The sequence below is a fragment of the Giraffa tippelskirchi genome, chromosome 8 (assembly GCF_054371585.1).
Source record: "Giraffa tippelskirchi isolate mGirTip1 chromosome 8, T2T-mGirTip1v1.2.pri, whole genome shotgun sequence".
Lineage (NCBI taxonomy): Eukaryota > Metazoa > Chordata > Mammalia > Artiodactyla > Giraffidae > Giraffa > Giraffa tippelskirchi.
In genome coordinates this window covers 87,972,176-87,985,072 of record NC_137282.1, presented here as the reverse complement: position 1 = coordinate 87,985,072, position 12,897 = coordinate 87,972,176, and the positions used below count along the sequence as shown (strand labels likewise).

The 12,897-nt window shown below is 41.0% G+C and overlaps 1 protein-coding gene across 1 annotated transcript; it reads left to right on the top strand.

Moving 5' to 3' along the window:
• Positions 1–2,933: 2,933 nt before the first annotated feature.
• CCL28 (C-C motif chemokine ligand 28) lies at positions 2,934–12,671 on the top strand. The gene is made up of 3 exons (XM_081517655.1): positions 2,934–3,335; positions 8,679–8,805; positions 12,072–12,671. The coding sequence occupies exons 2-3, from the start codon at positions 8,756–8,758 to the stop codon at positions 12,262–12,264; spliced, it is 243 nt and encodes an 80-aa protein (XP_081373781.1). The 5' UTR covers positions 2,934–3,335; positions 8,679–8,755; the 3' UTR covers positions 12,265–12,671.
• The last annotated feature ends 226 nt before the right edge of the window (positions 12,672–12,897 follow it).

Genomic DNA, 12,897 nt, shown 5'->3' with positions numbered 1-12,897 from the left:
CATTATCTTAATGGTGCCTACAGTGGCCATCTTGATGTGATGGCTTAGTAACTGGCATTCCCCAAATGTTCTGTATAAATCAGGAAGCAGTTGACTTACCCATAATTAAAAGCCTTGGATTCTACCCAAAGATAGGGCAATACTCCACCCCCAATGACGTGGCTGCCAATTCCCAGAAATCAATTCTGACTCCATAAAAATGTCTATTATTCAGTGGCCAAAAGCCAGATTCTTTAAAGCCACAATCCAGGGCTTGTGGCTCTTTCTGTTTTTATTTTACATTAAAGACTAAATATCCACTTTGTCCAGCAGATACAAGTTGGGGGATTTTGCTTCATTGAATCCCAAACTAGCTTTCTTCAAGTTTCTTCTCATAATCTGCCTTCTCAGAGTAGGATGGCTCCTGATTAGAGATACGTGCTAGGGACTTGCTGCTTGATTCCTGAAAGAAAACTTTATCTTTTGTTTGTTTCAGTTATAGCAGATTCACTACAGAGGGTTGCCAAAGTTACACATCTGTGCTACTAAACTGGGACTCTCCATTTCACTAGGTGTTGTCCCCAAGAGGCCCGACATGACATGCCCAGTAAATCTGCCCTTTGGTTTCTCTTCAAGTTTGCCTTTCAGTGTGTTTTGTTCTGTTTTTAATTTAATGTTATTTTTAATTGGAGGATAATTACTTTACAATGTTGTGATGGTTTCTGCCATATATCAGCATAAATCAGCCATAGCCATACATATGTCCCTTCCCTCTTAAACTTCCCTCATATTTGGTTTTTTTTTTAATGTTCTTTTCTATGTCTAGAGAAGGAGAGTTACTTCTTATAATACAGTAGCAACTGTCTCAAATTTCAGTCATATATGGACTCCTTTAAAGAAAAAAATTCTCTTTATTCTTAATGATGACATTTAAATTATTTTACTACATCACTTGATGTATAAACATAAACCAGGCATAGACCCCATATATATATAATATATTTGTTGTTCAGTCACCAAGTCATGTCCGACTTTCATTCATTCCCTGTTACACAAACATTATCTCAAGGCTCCAAGAAGTATCTGGGAGGACTTTATGTGGACACAGCAGTTTCATGCATCATGGCTTAGTGAGTCCTTCTTGCCTATGTGGTACAGCAGTGGACACCTTTGTTTGTAGGTATTCAAAGTATGATATGGCTCCATTAAAGTATGAAATTCATTAGAAGGGGAAGTGTGTCCCCAACCAACTATAATTGGAACATTTAACTGCTATCATTCTGGTTTTTTTTCACTTAAAAAAAATTTTATACCTATTGCCATTTTTAAATTGTATGTAGACTTGAGATACTGACAGAAGCCAAGTGAATCTTTCTTATCATTTTTATCTTTATCCTGGGAATATTTCTCTAACAATGGCATGTACCTTTGCTCTGTTTCCATTCTGTTGTGTTCTCTCAAGTGTTATTTGTATTGGTGATTTCCAAACTGCATTTTTAATAAGCCCCCAAGGGACACCATACCACAGCTCTGAGAACCACACTTTGAGTAGCCATACATTTAAGTAAGAGAGGAAGCTGGGTCACCTCTCTACAGTAACAGAATCCTTAAAGCTCAGAATCTAATTGTTATATCACAAATTTGCAGTGTTTTACTGTTGGTCTTAAAAAGTCTTGAGGAAGGAAATATTTAAAGCCTTCTGTTAGTGACCAAAATTGTATCACAGACGTAAAGTCAAATCAGAGACAGACATTTGTAGCAAGTTAACCATTCAGCTCTCTGACACTTAATATTGGAAACAACGATGAAAACCCCAAACCAACAGGAACATTGGCAATAACACTATCATAAAAGATAATGCTTTTAATGAGATACTAATAACACCATCTTTAAAATATTAAATATAATACAAATGGTTTATCATATTGAGTTAACCCCTAATTACTTGAGGGTGAGAGGATGGTATGTTTTTTGGTATGTTTTTGAAAAAGCGCTGTGCAGTTTTAGGACACTTGGGACATAAGACCTTGATCAAAAACTCATTTTTTAAAAAAGGAAAAGCACTAATGCCAGGCACTGTGCTATGTGGTGTGGGCATTAAGATATGCTGAGGGAGTTCACAGTCAAAAGGCATAGGCATATAAACCTAAATTTTATACATATATAAAATATATAAAGCCAGAAAAGCACATGGTACCATAAGACCTCAGATCCATGGGGAGAAAGGGCAAGACTGGGAGCAAGGAGGCAACTGATGCTCAGTAGTTCAGACTGAGGAGGTCTGGAACTTGGGCAGTGATAACATGGACGAAAAGCAAGGAGACAAATCTGAGAGATGTCCAGGGAGTAAAATTTACAGGTGTTTGTGACTGGCTGTGGAGTGCAGGAGGAGGGAATGTCACACAAGTTTCTGGCTTGAGTAATGGTAAATGATGGTTAAATGAGATGCAGACCCAGATGAGGAGAGGATTCGTTTGCATTTGAACCCAAGTGATGTCCTGTAAAAGGAGACTGTCAACCAAAAACCCCCAAACCTGACACAATCTCAACAACAGCGTAAGATTTTTTTTTTTAACCTACGTGCATCAGAAACGGGTAGATCGAGCAACCAAAAAAACTAACGGAGATGGGAAAGATATGCCCAACACATCTGCTTTCCCCTTCAGCTCCAGGAAGGGCTGCCCGGCACGTCGAAACGCTTCCCCTGGAGCTGCGGGGCAGAGGCGGCCAAGTCCCGGCGGAGGGCGCAGGGGCCTGCGGTTCCCGGGGATCGCGGCGGAGGAGCAGGCTCGCGCTGGCGGGCGTCCGCGGGCCTGTGAGCAGCCTCGCCGGTCGCCGGTCGCAGGGCGCCACTCTCCTCCAGGCGCAGTCCTTGTTATCCTTGACCGCGGCTCCGCTCCCAGTGCTCTTCCTGTGCCCAGGCACCAAACGCGGGCTCAGACACAAAGCCGCCCCGCAGGTTGCGCAGGCGCAGAAGCCGGAAAAGCGGCCAGACGTGGCCCAGACAAGCGGCAAGCACCCGCCCGCTGCCCGGGGTTGTCGCTCCGCACTCCTGCCCTTCCCGGAGCTGGGGCCTCCGCTCCAGCACTGAGTCTCCCGACCGGTGGCGCCCTCGCCTACAGATACCTGCGCTGGGACAGCCTTCAAGGGCCCCACCGTCCTGCTTGTGTCTTTTTCCCATTTTTGTTTTTAGTTTTTCCTCTGATTTTCCTTTTCTAGGGACATGAGTGGAACACTTGTCAACTAAAGAAAAAGAACAACGTGAGAGTTGCCAGTTAAGTTTTATGTGGGACAATATGAGGATGGTACCCTGGGAGACAGCACCTCAGATAGCTCTGAGAAACTGTTCCAAAGAGGTAGGGGGAAAGAGAGTATGTATGTGATTTTGGTAAAGGCGGACTACGTGCAATCAAGTACATATTTTTGGTAGAAAGTTTCTGCTGGCTCCTGCAACTTCTGCTAGTCATGAGAAACAATCGTCACCATGAAGAATTTTAGTGCTTCTCTAGACACGAGGATCGACAAGAATTGCACTCATAAAATCAGCTCCTGAGAAGATCTATCTGAAGATCTGTCCTGCCTGTTTCCTGGAGCACAGAGTGCCTCATTTCTGCTCTCCACCCTGAACTCCTTCAAGGGGTGTTGGAGGTCAACAGCTGCAGCCCAACAGGATTTAATCCTTGTAGAGGTAGATGGCAAGCACCCATGGCAGGTGCCAGTTTGTGGTTGACACTCAATTATTTTATCCTGTTTGTGTTTTAAATAAATGCACTTATGCTAGACTTAGCTCTGTCCCATCCATTATAATAAATACCATTTCCATTATTTTCCAGAATTAATATACTGTGATTCGCATTTAGCCTATGAGTTGAATGTATTTTTTTAGTTTCTAAGCAAATGATATTTGTAAATTTATAAATACATTATCTTTATTATTTAGATCAAAGTTTTTAAATGGTTACTTTGCACAGGAGCTGCCTATTCAAACACTATATAATAGAAAAAGAACTCTTAACTACAGATAATGGTGTAATGTAGGGGAGAGGAAAAAACAACTTTCGTTTCATCCTTCTAGGTTCTTTACTAGGATCCCTGTAACAAAAGACAAATTAATAAGAAAAATTATACAAGTTTATTTAATGGGTGCCTTCAGAAGGAAATGAAGACTCAAAGAAGCAGTTTGAGTTATGGTTTTATATAAAGTTGGACAAAGTGGTAATTTGTGAAAATGTGAGAAAACAAAGGAACTTGAACTAAGGCAGTTAAGCATGGGAAAGCGACGAGGAAGATAAGGGTTAGTTTAACAAAGTTTGTACAGATTTTCCTTGGCTGCAACTTCATGTCTCATGGAGATGTCTCATCTCATTTCACCCAGAAGGTTAGAAAATGCTAAAAATTTCTTTCTTCCCCAGGTGCAGAGAGAGTACCTTTTACTTGGAAGTTTTATATCTTGCTTGTAGGAAGGTCAGAGTGCCCTTTTTGCATCTGCTGTTTTTCTGGTTTTAACTTAAAATAATCAACATGCCAGAATGGAATACTTTGGGGTCACGTGTTCCAAATTCTTTCAGGGACAAAATATTAAAAATTGTAGATGAAATGGGCAATTTCTTAGAAAGCTACCAAAATTGATTGAAGTTATAGAAAATCTAAATAAATACGTAACTCTTAAGGAAACTGAGTCAAAGTTGAACATCTTTTCTTCAGACAGACACCAGGCCTAGCTGTAGCTGGTTTTAGAAGTTTTACCAAAGAGTGAAAGAACAGACAATTCTTGTCTTACACAAACTTTTCCAAATAATAGAAAAATAGAGAAAGCTACCTGATGTATTGTTGGTGATTAATGTAATGTTAACACTCAAAATATTCAAGGATGACATCAGGGGATAAAAAATATAGACTAATATTGTTTATGAGCATAGATGCAAAAATATAAAAATGAAAAAATAAAAATGTTTTTACAGTTCTATTAATTATTGAAATCAGAGGACATTCCTGATGGTTCTATTTGGGGGGCTGCACTGGGTCTTGATTGCTGTGTGCAGGCAATTCTGGTGAGTGGTGACTACTTTCTAGTTGTGGTGTGCTGGCCTCTTATTGTGGAGCACGGCTCCAAGGCTCTAGAGTACTGGCTCAGTAGTTGTGGCTCCTGGGCTTAGATGCTCCATGGCAACATGGGATCTTCCCATACCAGGGATCGAACCTAACCGGTATCCCCTGCATTGCAAGGCAGATTCTTAATCACTGGACCACTAGGGAAGCGCGGATGACTCTTTAAAAATGGAAATATTCTGACAGGAAGCTGCATGAGAAATCCTCTGGGGGGGGTGATATTATCTACAAGAATCATGCCTTCACCCTAGTCCTAACCATCCGACAAGCTTCATTGCTTAACCCGTTGTGTACTCTTCAAAAGATTCTGTCTTTCTTGGCCTTTTGTATTTCCAGGTGCCTCACTAGGGCACCAGTCACGTCTACAAACACCAAATATGCTTGCCTGCCTCTTGTCTTTTGATAGTTAATCTGATAGGTTAAGTGATCTCCAGTTGAGCCCATCTTACTTTTATATCTGAGAAATGTCATCCAATTTATTAAGTACATATAGGTCCCAGGTGCTTTTCTGGGTTAAAACTGTGCTTTTAATTGATGTCAGCATTCAGATAACTCGAATTCTTAAACACATAAGTTCACCTATGTTTCTTAATTCCCACATAGCTTTTGAAAGTCCATTTCAGATTTTATAGTTGCCTGGGTCACAACTGGGGCTGCCCTGGTGGCTCAATGCTAAAGAATCTGCCTGTAATGTGGGAGGCCCAGATTCAATCCCTGGGTTAGGAAGATCCCCTGGAAAAGGGAATGGCTACCCACTCCAGTATTCTTGCCTGGGGAATCCCATGGACAGAGGAGCCTGGTGGGCAGCAGTCCATGGGGTCACAAAGAGTCGGACACAACTAATAGCAGGGTTCTGTGTAATAGTAACTGTTCATTTTTCTACTCCCAGGGTCTGACATAGTGATTGACTATAAAAGAACTTGTAGACATAGTTATAGATAGTATTTCCTTTATAAGAATTTACATAATAATTCTTATATAGTAAGATGGATGAATGAATGGATGGTTACATGAATAAGCCCAAAATCTTGTTTAGGGTATTAAAGCAACTTTACTTGGAGAATAGCAGCACAGTGTAGCTAAAGAAAGGAACTATTAGTTTCAGGAAATCAATGCATTAATAAATGTGAGGAGAACCAGTGTTCTGTTCTCCCATTGCCCTTTAAAAAAAGAAAAAAATTGAAAGAGGGAATTCCTTGGCAGTCCACTGGTTAGGATTCAGTGCTTTACTGTCATGGGCCTTGCTTCACAGCTCAGAGTGACCAAGAAAAAACGGCATTTAATGTAGGGAGTTCACCAGTGGCCTAGTGGTTAGGATTCAGGGCTTTCACTGCTTTGGCCTGGGTTCAGTCCCTGGTAGGAGAACTGAGATCATGCAAGCTGTAAGGTGCAGCCAAAACAAAAACAAAAATGAACAAAGAAAGTGTACAATTCAGTGATTTTTAGTATATTCACAGAATTGTACAACTATCACCACTATCTAATTTCAGCCTGTTTCATCACCCCTTAAAGAGACCTTGTATATGTTAGCAGTCATTCCCCATTCCCTCCCACCCCCACCCCTGGCAAACACTAACCTGCCTTCTGTCTTTATGGATTTGTCTATGGACATTTCAGGACTTCCCTGGTGGCTCAGATGGTAAAGCATCTGCCTACAATGCAGGAGACCCGGGTTCGATCCCTGGGTCAGGAAGATTTCCTGGAGAAGGAAATGGCAACCCACTCCAGTATTCTTGCCTGGAAAATCCCATGGACAGAGGGGCCTGGTGGGCTACAGTCTATGGGGTCACAAAGAGTCGGACACGATTGAGCAATTCACTTTCACTTTCATTGGCATTTCCTATACATGGTATCATACCATATGTGGCTTTTTAAACCTGGTTTCTTTCACTAATAATCTCTCCTTGTCCCAAGATCAGAGACCTCTGTGGCTTAGAGCTGACACCACTGAGGGGTTTTAATCATTTCTTTTAATCCTAGTTTAGGGGCTAACTTCTGTCTGTTACTATAAGACTGCCACCTGCAGCCACTGTTGACCGTAATTTCTAACTTTTAAAAAAATTTATTACCCACTTGGAGGAATGGGGAGCATAGAATATTGTGTGCAGGTAGCATGGAGGAATTTGCAGATTCACAATGTAGTAGGGGACTAGGTTTCCTTTCATATTTGTGTTGCCCTTTTCTCCTTATATCTGGATCATGTAAGCTTCTCCTAACTTGACTTCCTGCCCTAATCACACCCCACTTACCCTACTTGCTCTTCACTGCAAGACAAATTTTTCTAAAACCCTTCTCTTTTCTCGATCTTTAATGGACTCCATTTCAAAAAAAATAAACCTCCTTAGACTAACGTTCAAGGCGTCAGTGGTGTGACATCAATCTATCTTTTGAACCGTATCACTCAGCTTCCCAGTAGCTTAGTTCAGACAAAGAGGTCTATTTTTCTGTATTCCCTAAATGTGCCCTGTGCTTTCCTATCTCAGAACTCTTGACCATGCCCTTCCTTTAGCCTGGACAAGTCTTCTCCATTTTTTGCCACCCCTCCAAATCCTCAAAGATTCAGTTAAGTTATTCCTGGCCAGTTAATTTCAAACCTGCTCCAGGGGCCCATGTGGTTGGTCCCCTCTGAGTTTTTGGGACACTCTATCAATCTTGCTTCTTTAAGCAAGTCCAGTCGTAACCCCACTACCCTCATCTTCCCTTGCTTTATGTCTTTGCTTGTGCTTAGTTTTATCTCCTTGAAATAAAGTGTGAGTTCTGGAAGGTAGAGGAGTGTCCTGCTCTGTGGTCTGCATACACAAAGCCCCCAATAAGTGATAGCCCATCGTTCAAGTAGGTTAACATTCTGTCTCTCTGGAGTCTCCAAGATAAAGCCAGGCCAGTGTTCTATAGATGGGGAAAAAGTGGAAACAGTGGCAGATTTTATTTTTTTGGGCTCCAACATCACTGCAGGTGGTGACTGCAGCCACAAAATTAAAAGACACTTGCTCCTTAGAAGAAGAGCTATGAAACCTATACAGAGTATTAAAAAGCAGAGACACTACTTTGCCAACAAAGGTCCATATAGTCAAAACTATGGTTTTTCCTATGGTAAAACCATAGGAAAAGCTATGGTAGTGATGAATAGATGTGAGAGTTGGACCATAAAGAAGGCTGAGCACTGAAGAACTGATGCTTTCAAATTGTGGCGCTGGAGAAGACTCTTGAGAGTCCCTTGGACCTCAAGGAGATAAAACCAGTCAATCCTAAAGGAAATCAGTCTTGAATATTCATTGGAAGGACTGATGCTGGAGCTAAAGCTCCAATACTTTGGCCACCTGATGCGAAGTACTGACTCGCTGGAAAAGACCCTGATGCTGGGAAAGATTGAAGACGGGAGGAGAAAGGGACCACAGAGGATGAGATGGTTGGATGGTATCACCAACTCAACGGACATGAGTTTGAGCAAGCTCCAGGAGATGGTGAAGGACAGGGAAGCCTGGCATACTGCAGTCAATGGGGATCACAAAGAGTTGGACCTGAGTTAGCAACTGAACAACATGTGTTCTATAAACCATATGATTTCACATTTCTTTCTTTTCTTCTTTTAGCCATACTTCCCATTGCCTCCAGCTGCTGCACCGAGGTTTCACATCATATTTCCAGAAGGCTTCTGGAAAGAGTGACGATGTGTCGCATCCAGAGAGCTGATGGGGATTGTGACTTAGCTGCTGTCATGTGAGTGCTCTTTGGCAGGAGGGCTAAACCTGCAGAATAACCATTTCTCCACCAGTGAACCGTAGGTTGGGGAGGCTCTGCCTGCTACACAACATGCAGATCATTATTTGAACAAGAGGGGAGGGTGGTGTGAATGCACACTCTCTCAGTACCAGGATGTCCAGAGCCCCACGTTAGCCCTCCGCACCCTGCACTGCAGTGCTGTGGTGAAGGTGAAATGCTTTTAGTCACCAGACAATGTGCATGACTTTCCTCAGCCAAACGAGGGACGTTCTGAGTGGGAAAAAAAATTAAAATGAAAAAAATAAATGAAAACAGAAAGTGATTCTCTATAGAAACAAAAATGTTACAGGTCTTCACTTCAACAATGAAAAATATGATCAAAAACATTTTAAAAAGGACTCAATTTTAATTAAAGGGAAATTATGAAGCCAATCATTTGGATCTAAAAATACTTCATTCAAGTACAGTTTTGTCAATTGACACCTCTGTGCTGATAAGACAGCTGAAAGATATAGATTGGTTACAACTTGGTCTCAAGTAAGATGAAACTGAACTATGTCTTATTTTGTAATCATAAGTTACAGGTCATCTCTTTTGTGTTTCCTTACACTGGACATAAAAAGTTCAATGTTCTCTGTTTCCAAATTGTTTTACTACAGAACATGTTTTTACTTATCCAAAAGGTAGTCCCTTAGCTATGTTTTTTTTTTTTGATGTTTTTCAATTTTTGGTGCCCCCAGTCTTTCTAATTTTAGCTTAGTGTGTTTAGTGGTATCTCCTCTCAATTTTAATTTGCCCTTCTTGAATATTAGTTCCCTTAACTTTGAATATGTATAAAGACTTTAAGGTTTGAGATAAGTGTTTTAGATGCAGAAAACATTGCAAGCATTGAAATTGCAATTCCGAAATAATATGCATTATTAATCTCAATTAACTAATACAACTCAACTCACAGTGAACACACTAAATTTATTTCATTGTCCTTTTCTGCCTATAAATAGATCCTTTCTTTTCACACCCTTAACACAATCACTGTAATATCTGATGTCTGAGACAGCAGTTTGCTTGTTTAAAATTTCTCTATAGTGACTTCATTAAAGAGTTTCTAGCTCTTTCTACACATAAACAAAACACAAAGCTGTATACCTTGGGAAGAGGGCTGAGTCTTCTTGAATCATATAGGCATTATCTGTTAGGAAGAAAATTTAGGATTATTAAATAAAGTTGTTTGGGAGGCTTGAGTATTTTTTCAAAAATGGTTGTTGAAAGGCTGTTGTGCTTAGAGAAATGGGCAAAGAAATAAAGTTTAGGGATCAATTATAGTTATAATCTATGGCAGGGCCTTGCTTCAAAATCCACTGGACTCTCACTAGCTACTTTTATGGGTAAAAAAAAGAAAATCGAGAGGTCAGCCTAATGGTTTCTTAGCATCAAACTCTTCACCTAGAAATTCACAACCGAGTGGCTTAGTGCCCAACGAATATTATGGGATTGGAGGAGGGCAGGGAGTGTGAAAAAGGCTACCCCCTATCCTGATGGAGACACATGTGATACAAGTGTAGTTTAAGCAGTCTTTAAACTTAAGGGTTTTAAAGCATCAGCACATCTTGGGTTTGGGCACTATGTTCTGGCAGCTGATTTTTCTGTTTGTGTTACATTGAGGGTTTGAGGCCCCACTGGGCAGGCCTTTGAAATCCCACATGGCAGGTGTTGCTCGTGTTCCTGTGCTTTCCCCCTGCCTGGATCCTGTCTGCATTCCCCCATCCAGGTCTCTCCTGTAGCCCCAGAGCCAGTGCCCCTGCCTGGGGCTCCTCACTCCCCAAGCGATGCTGGCGTCGAGTCCTAGTTCTCCCCCTTGCAGCAGATGGGGCTATGTGGCCATCAGTGGGGTCTTTCTCCCCTAAGCGTCTGCTCGGGTTCTTGCTGACACCACAGGGAGAGGAGAGTATTTAGTCCTTTGGAAAGAGTAGGAACTTCAGCTCTTTCTTGTTTGTTATTTTGTTCTCCATATTGGTGCTATAGCCAAGTTTTCTCCTATAATAGCTTAAGGCAAACCAACAGGCCATTGGGAGAATTAGCTTTTCTTTTGAAGACCTCTGAATCTAATACACTTAGAGAAGTGTTACCCTCCTATTAAGATGCCTCACTTCTTTTAAGTTAATAATCCCACATACTGGCTTTATTATGCTCAAGTACATTCAAGCCTTTCCCAACTTTTCCTCCCGTTTCAGAAGTCCCCACATTAGCTAATGTTTCCTCTTGGGTCATCTGGAGAAACGGCAACCTACTTTCTACCCCCACCTGTTTTTTTTCCCAAAGAGAAGGGTGAGGGGTTTCCCTTTATCCAGATACAGAAATATTGTATATGTATAGCCAGTAGGATTTTCAACAATTAATAAGAGCTGGATGGCATCTGATGGGGAATTAAAAGCCATGTCTTTTGTAACAAGAAATTCTTCAAGTTACCAGAAATTGTGAATGATGTTCTAGGATTCTCCTACACCAATGTCAACATTTCATAATAGAAAAATGAAAACGAGAACAAATTCTGAGACATGGTATAAATCTATATTATAGTAAGATTGTTCTGTTGAAACAAAACCAGATTGTCCTTATTTTGAACCATTTTCACTTCATATCTACAAGTAATTACTGAATTCCTGCTGTGAACAAGGCCTTTTCAAGATACTTCCAGACTATTCTTCCTTCGAGGAGCATAACCCCACAGAAAAAGAACAGAGTCTGAAACAACGACTCAGATAAAAGATGGAAAAAACTAAGTGCCAGAAGACAGGTAACGGGGGGCCACAGAGACTGAAAGAAAAAAGACGCATTTAGCTGAGAGGATCTAGAAAAACCTCATGGAGGAGGATGTGTTTAAGATGGGCAATGAGGAAGTCACTGGATTTTTTGTTGAGTGCTCGGAGTCAGGACAGAGAATTGTTTTCACATGGTTTCCCTCCCTCCATCTCTCCCTCCGTCCACTTCCCTCCTCTCCTCTCCCCCTCCTCCTACCTTTCCCCTTCTCCCTTCTCTTCCTCCTCCTCCAATTCCTTCTCCTGCTCCTTTTAATATTTTCTTTGGATGTCTGAGGAACCACAGGCAGCGCTGTAGTAAAGATTCATCCTTGTGGTCCTCGGCTTTAGGATTCAGTCTGTGTCCAGACATAACGCTGTCCCAAAGTGGGAACTGCCTAAAGTTCACTAAGTTTTTACTTCCTTGTACCGTCTATCAGTGATTTTCTTTTCTTCCCTTCTTGGCAGCCTTCATGTCAAGCGCAGAAGAGTCTGTGTCAGCCCGCACAATCACGTTATTAAGCAGTGGATGAAAGAACAAGCGGCCAAGAAAGAGGCTAAAGGCAACATTTGCCATAAGAAGAGACACCACGGGAGGAGGAACAGTAAAGGGGCGCATCAGGAAAGGCAGGAAACACATGGCCATAAAACACCTTATTAGAGAAGGTACAGATGAAGCAAACGGATGAGTCCTGAGTGAACTTGGCCGTGGCTGGTTATAAAAATATCACGTGCATGTTCCTTACTGGGAGCCAACAGGGCAAAACAAAATTTATTTTTCAAGGGGATAATTATACAGATGCAAACGTAGCCAATAATATACTCAACTGAAAAAGTGAAGTGAAAAGAGAATACTTGTCTTCACATGATATTTGAGGAGCAGCATACAGATCTAATTTCTCCAACTTTTTTACTATGACGTTCTCCAAATCTGCGAAGAAGTTGGAAGAGTGGTACTGCGAACATCTGCATGCCTTTACCTAATCCTTGTTAATATTCTGCCAGATTTGTTTTTTCTCTCTCTTCTCTCCTTGTACATGTATATATAAAACATTATATGTACAAAGTTATACATTTTTTCCTGAACCATTTTGAAAACAAGTTACAAACATCATGACACTTCACTCCTAAATTTTTTTTAGTGTTTCAACTTGACATCTGTCAAGAATAAAGACATTTTCTATAGAATTGTGCCATCAGCTTTATAGTTAAAAAGGCAGCAGTTTAATCATCTATGTGATATACTATATATGTTCATATTCTACTATATGAATGTATATATGAAATATGAACA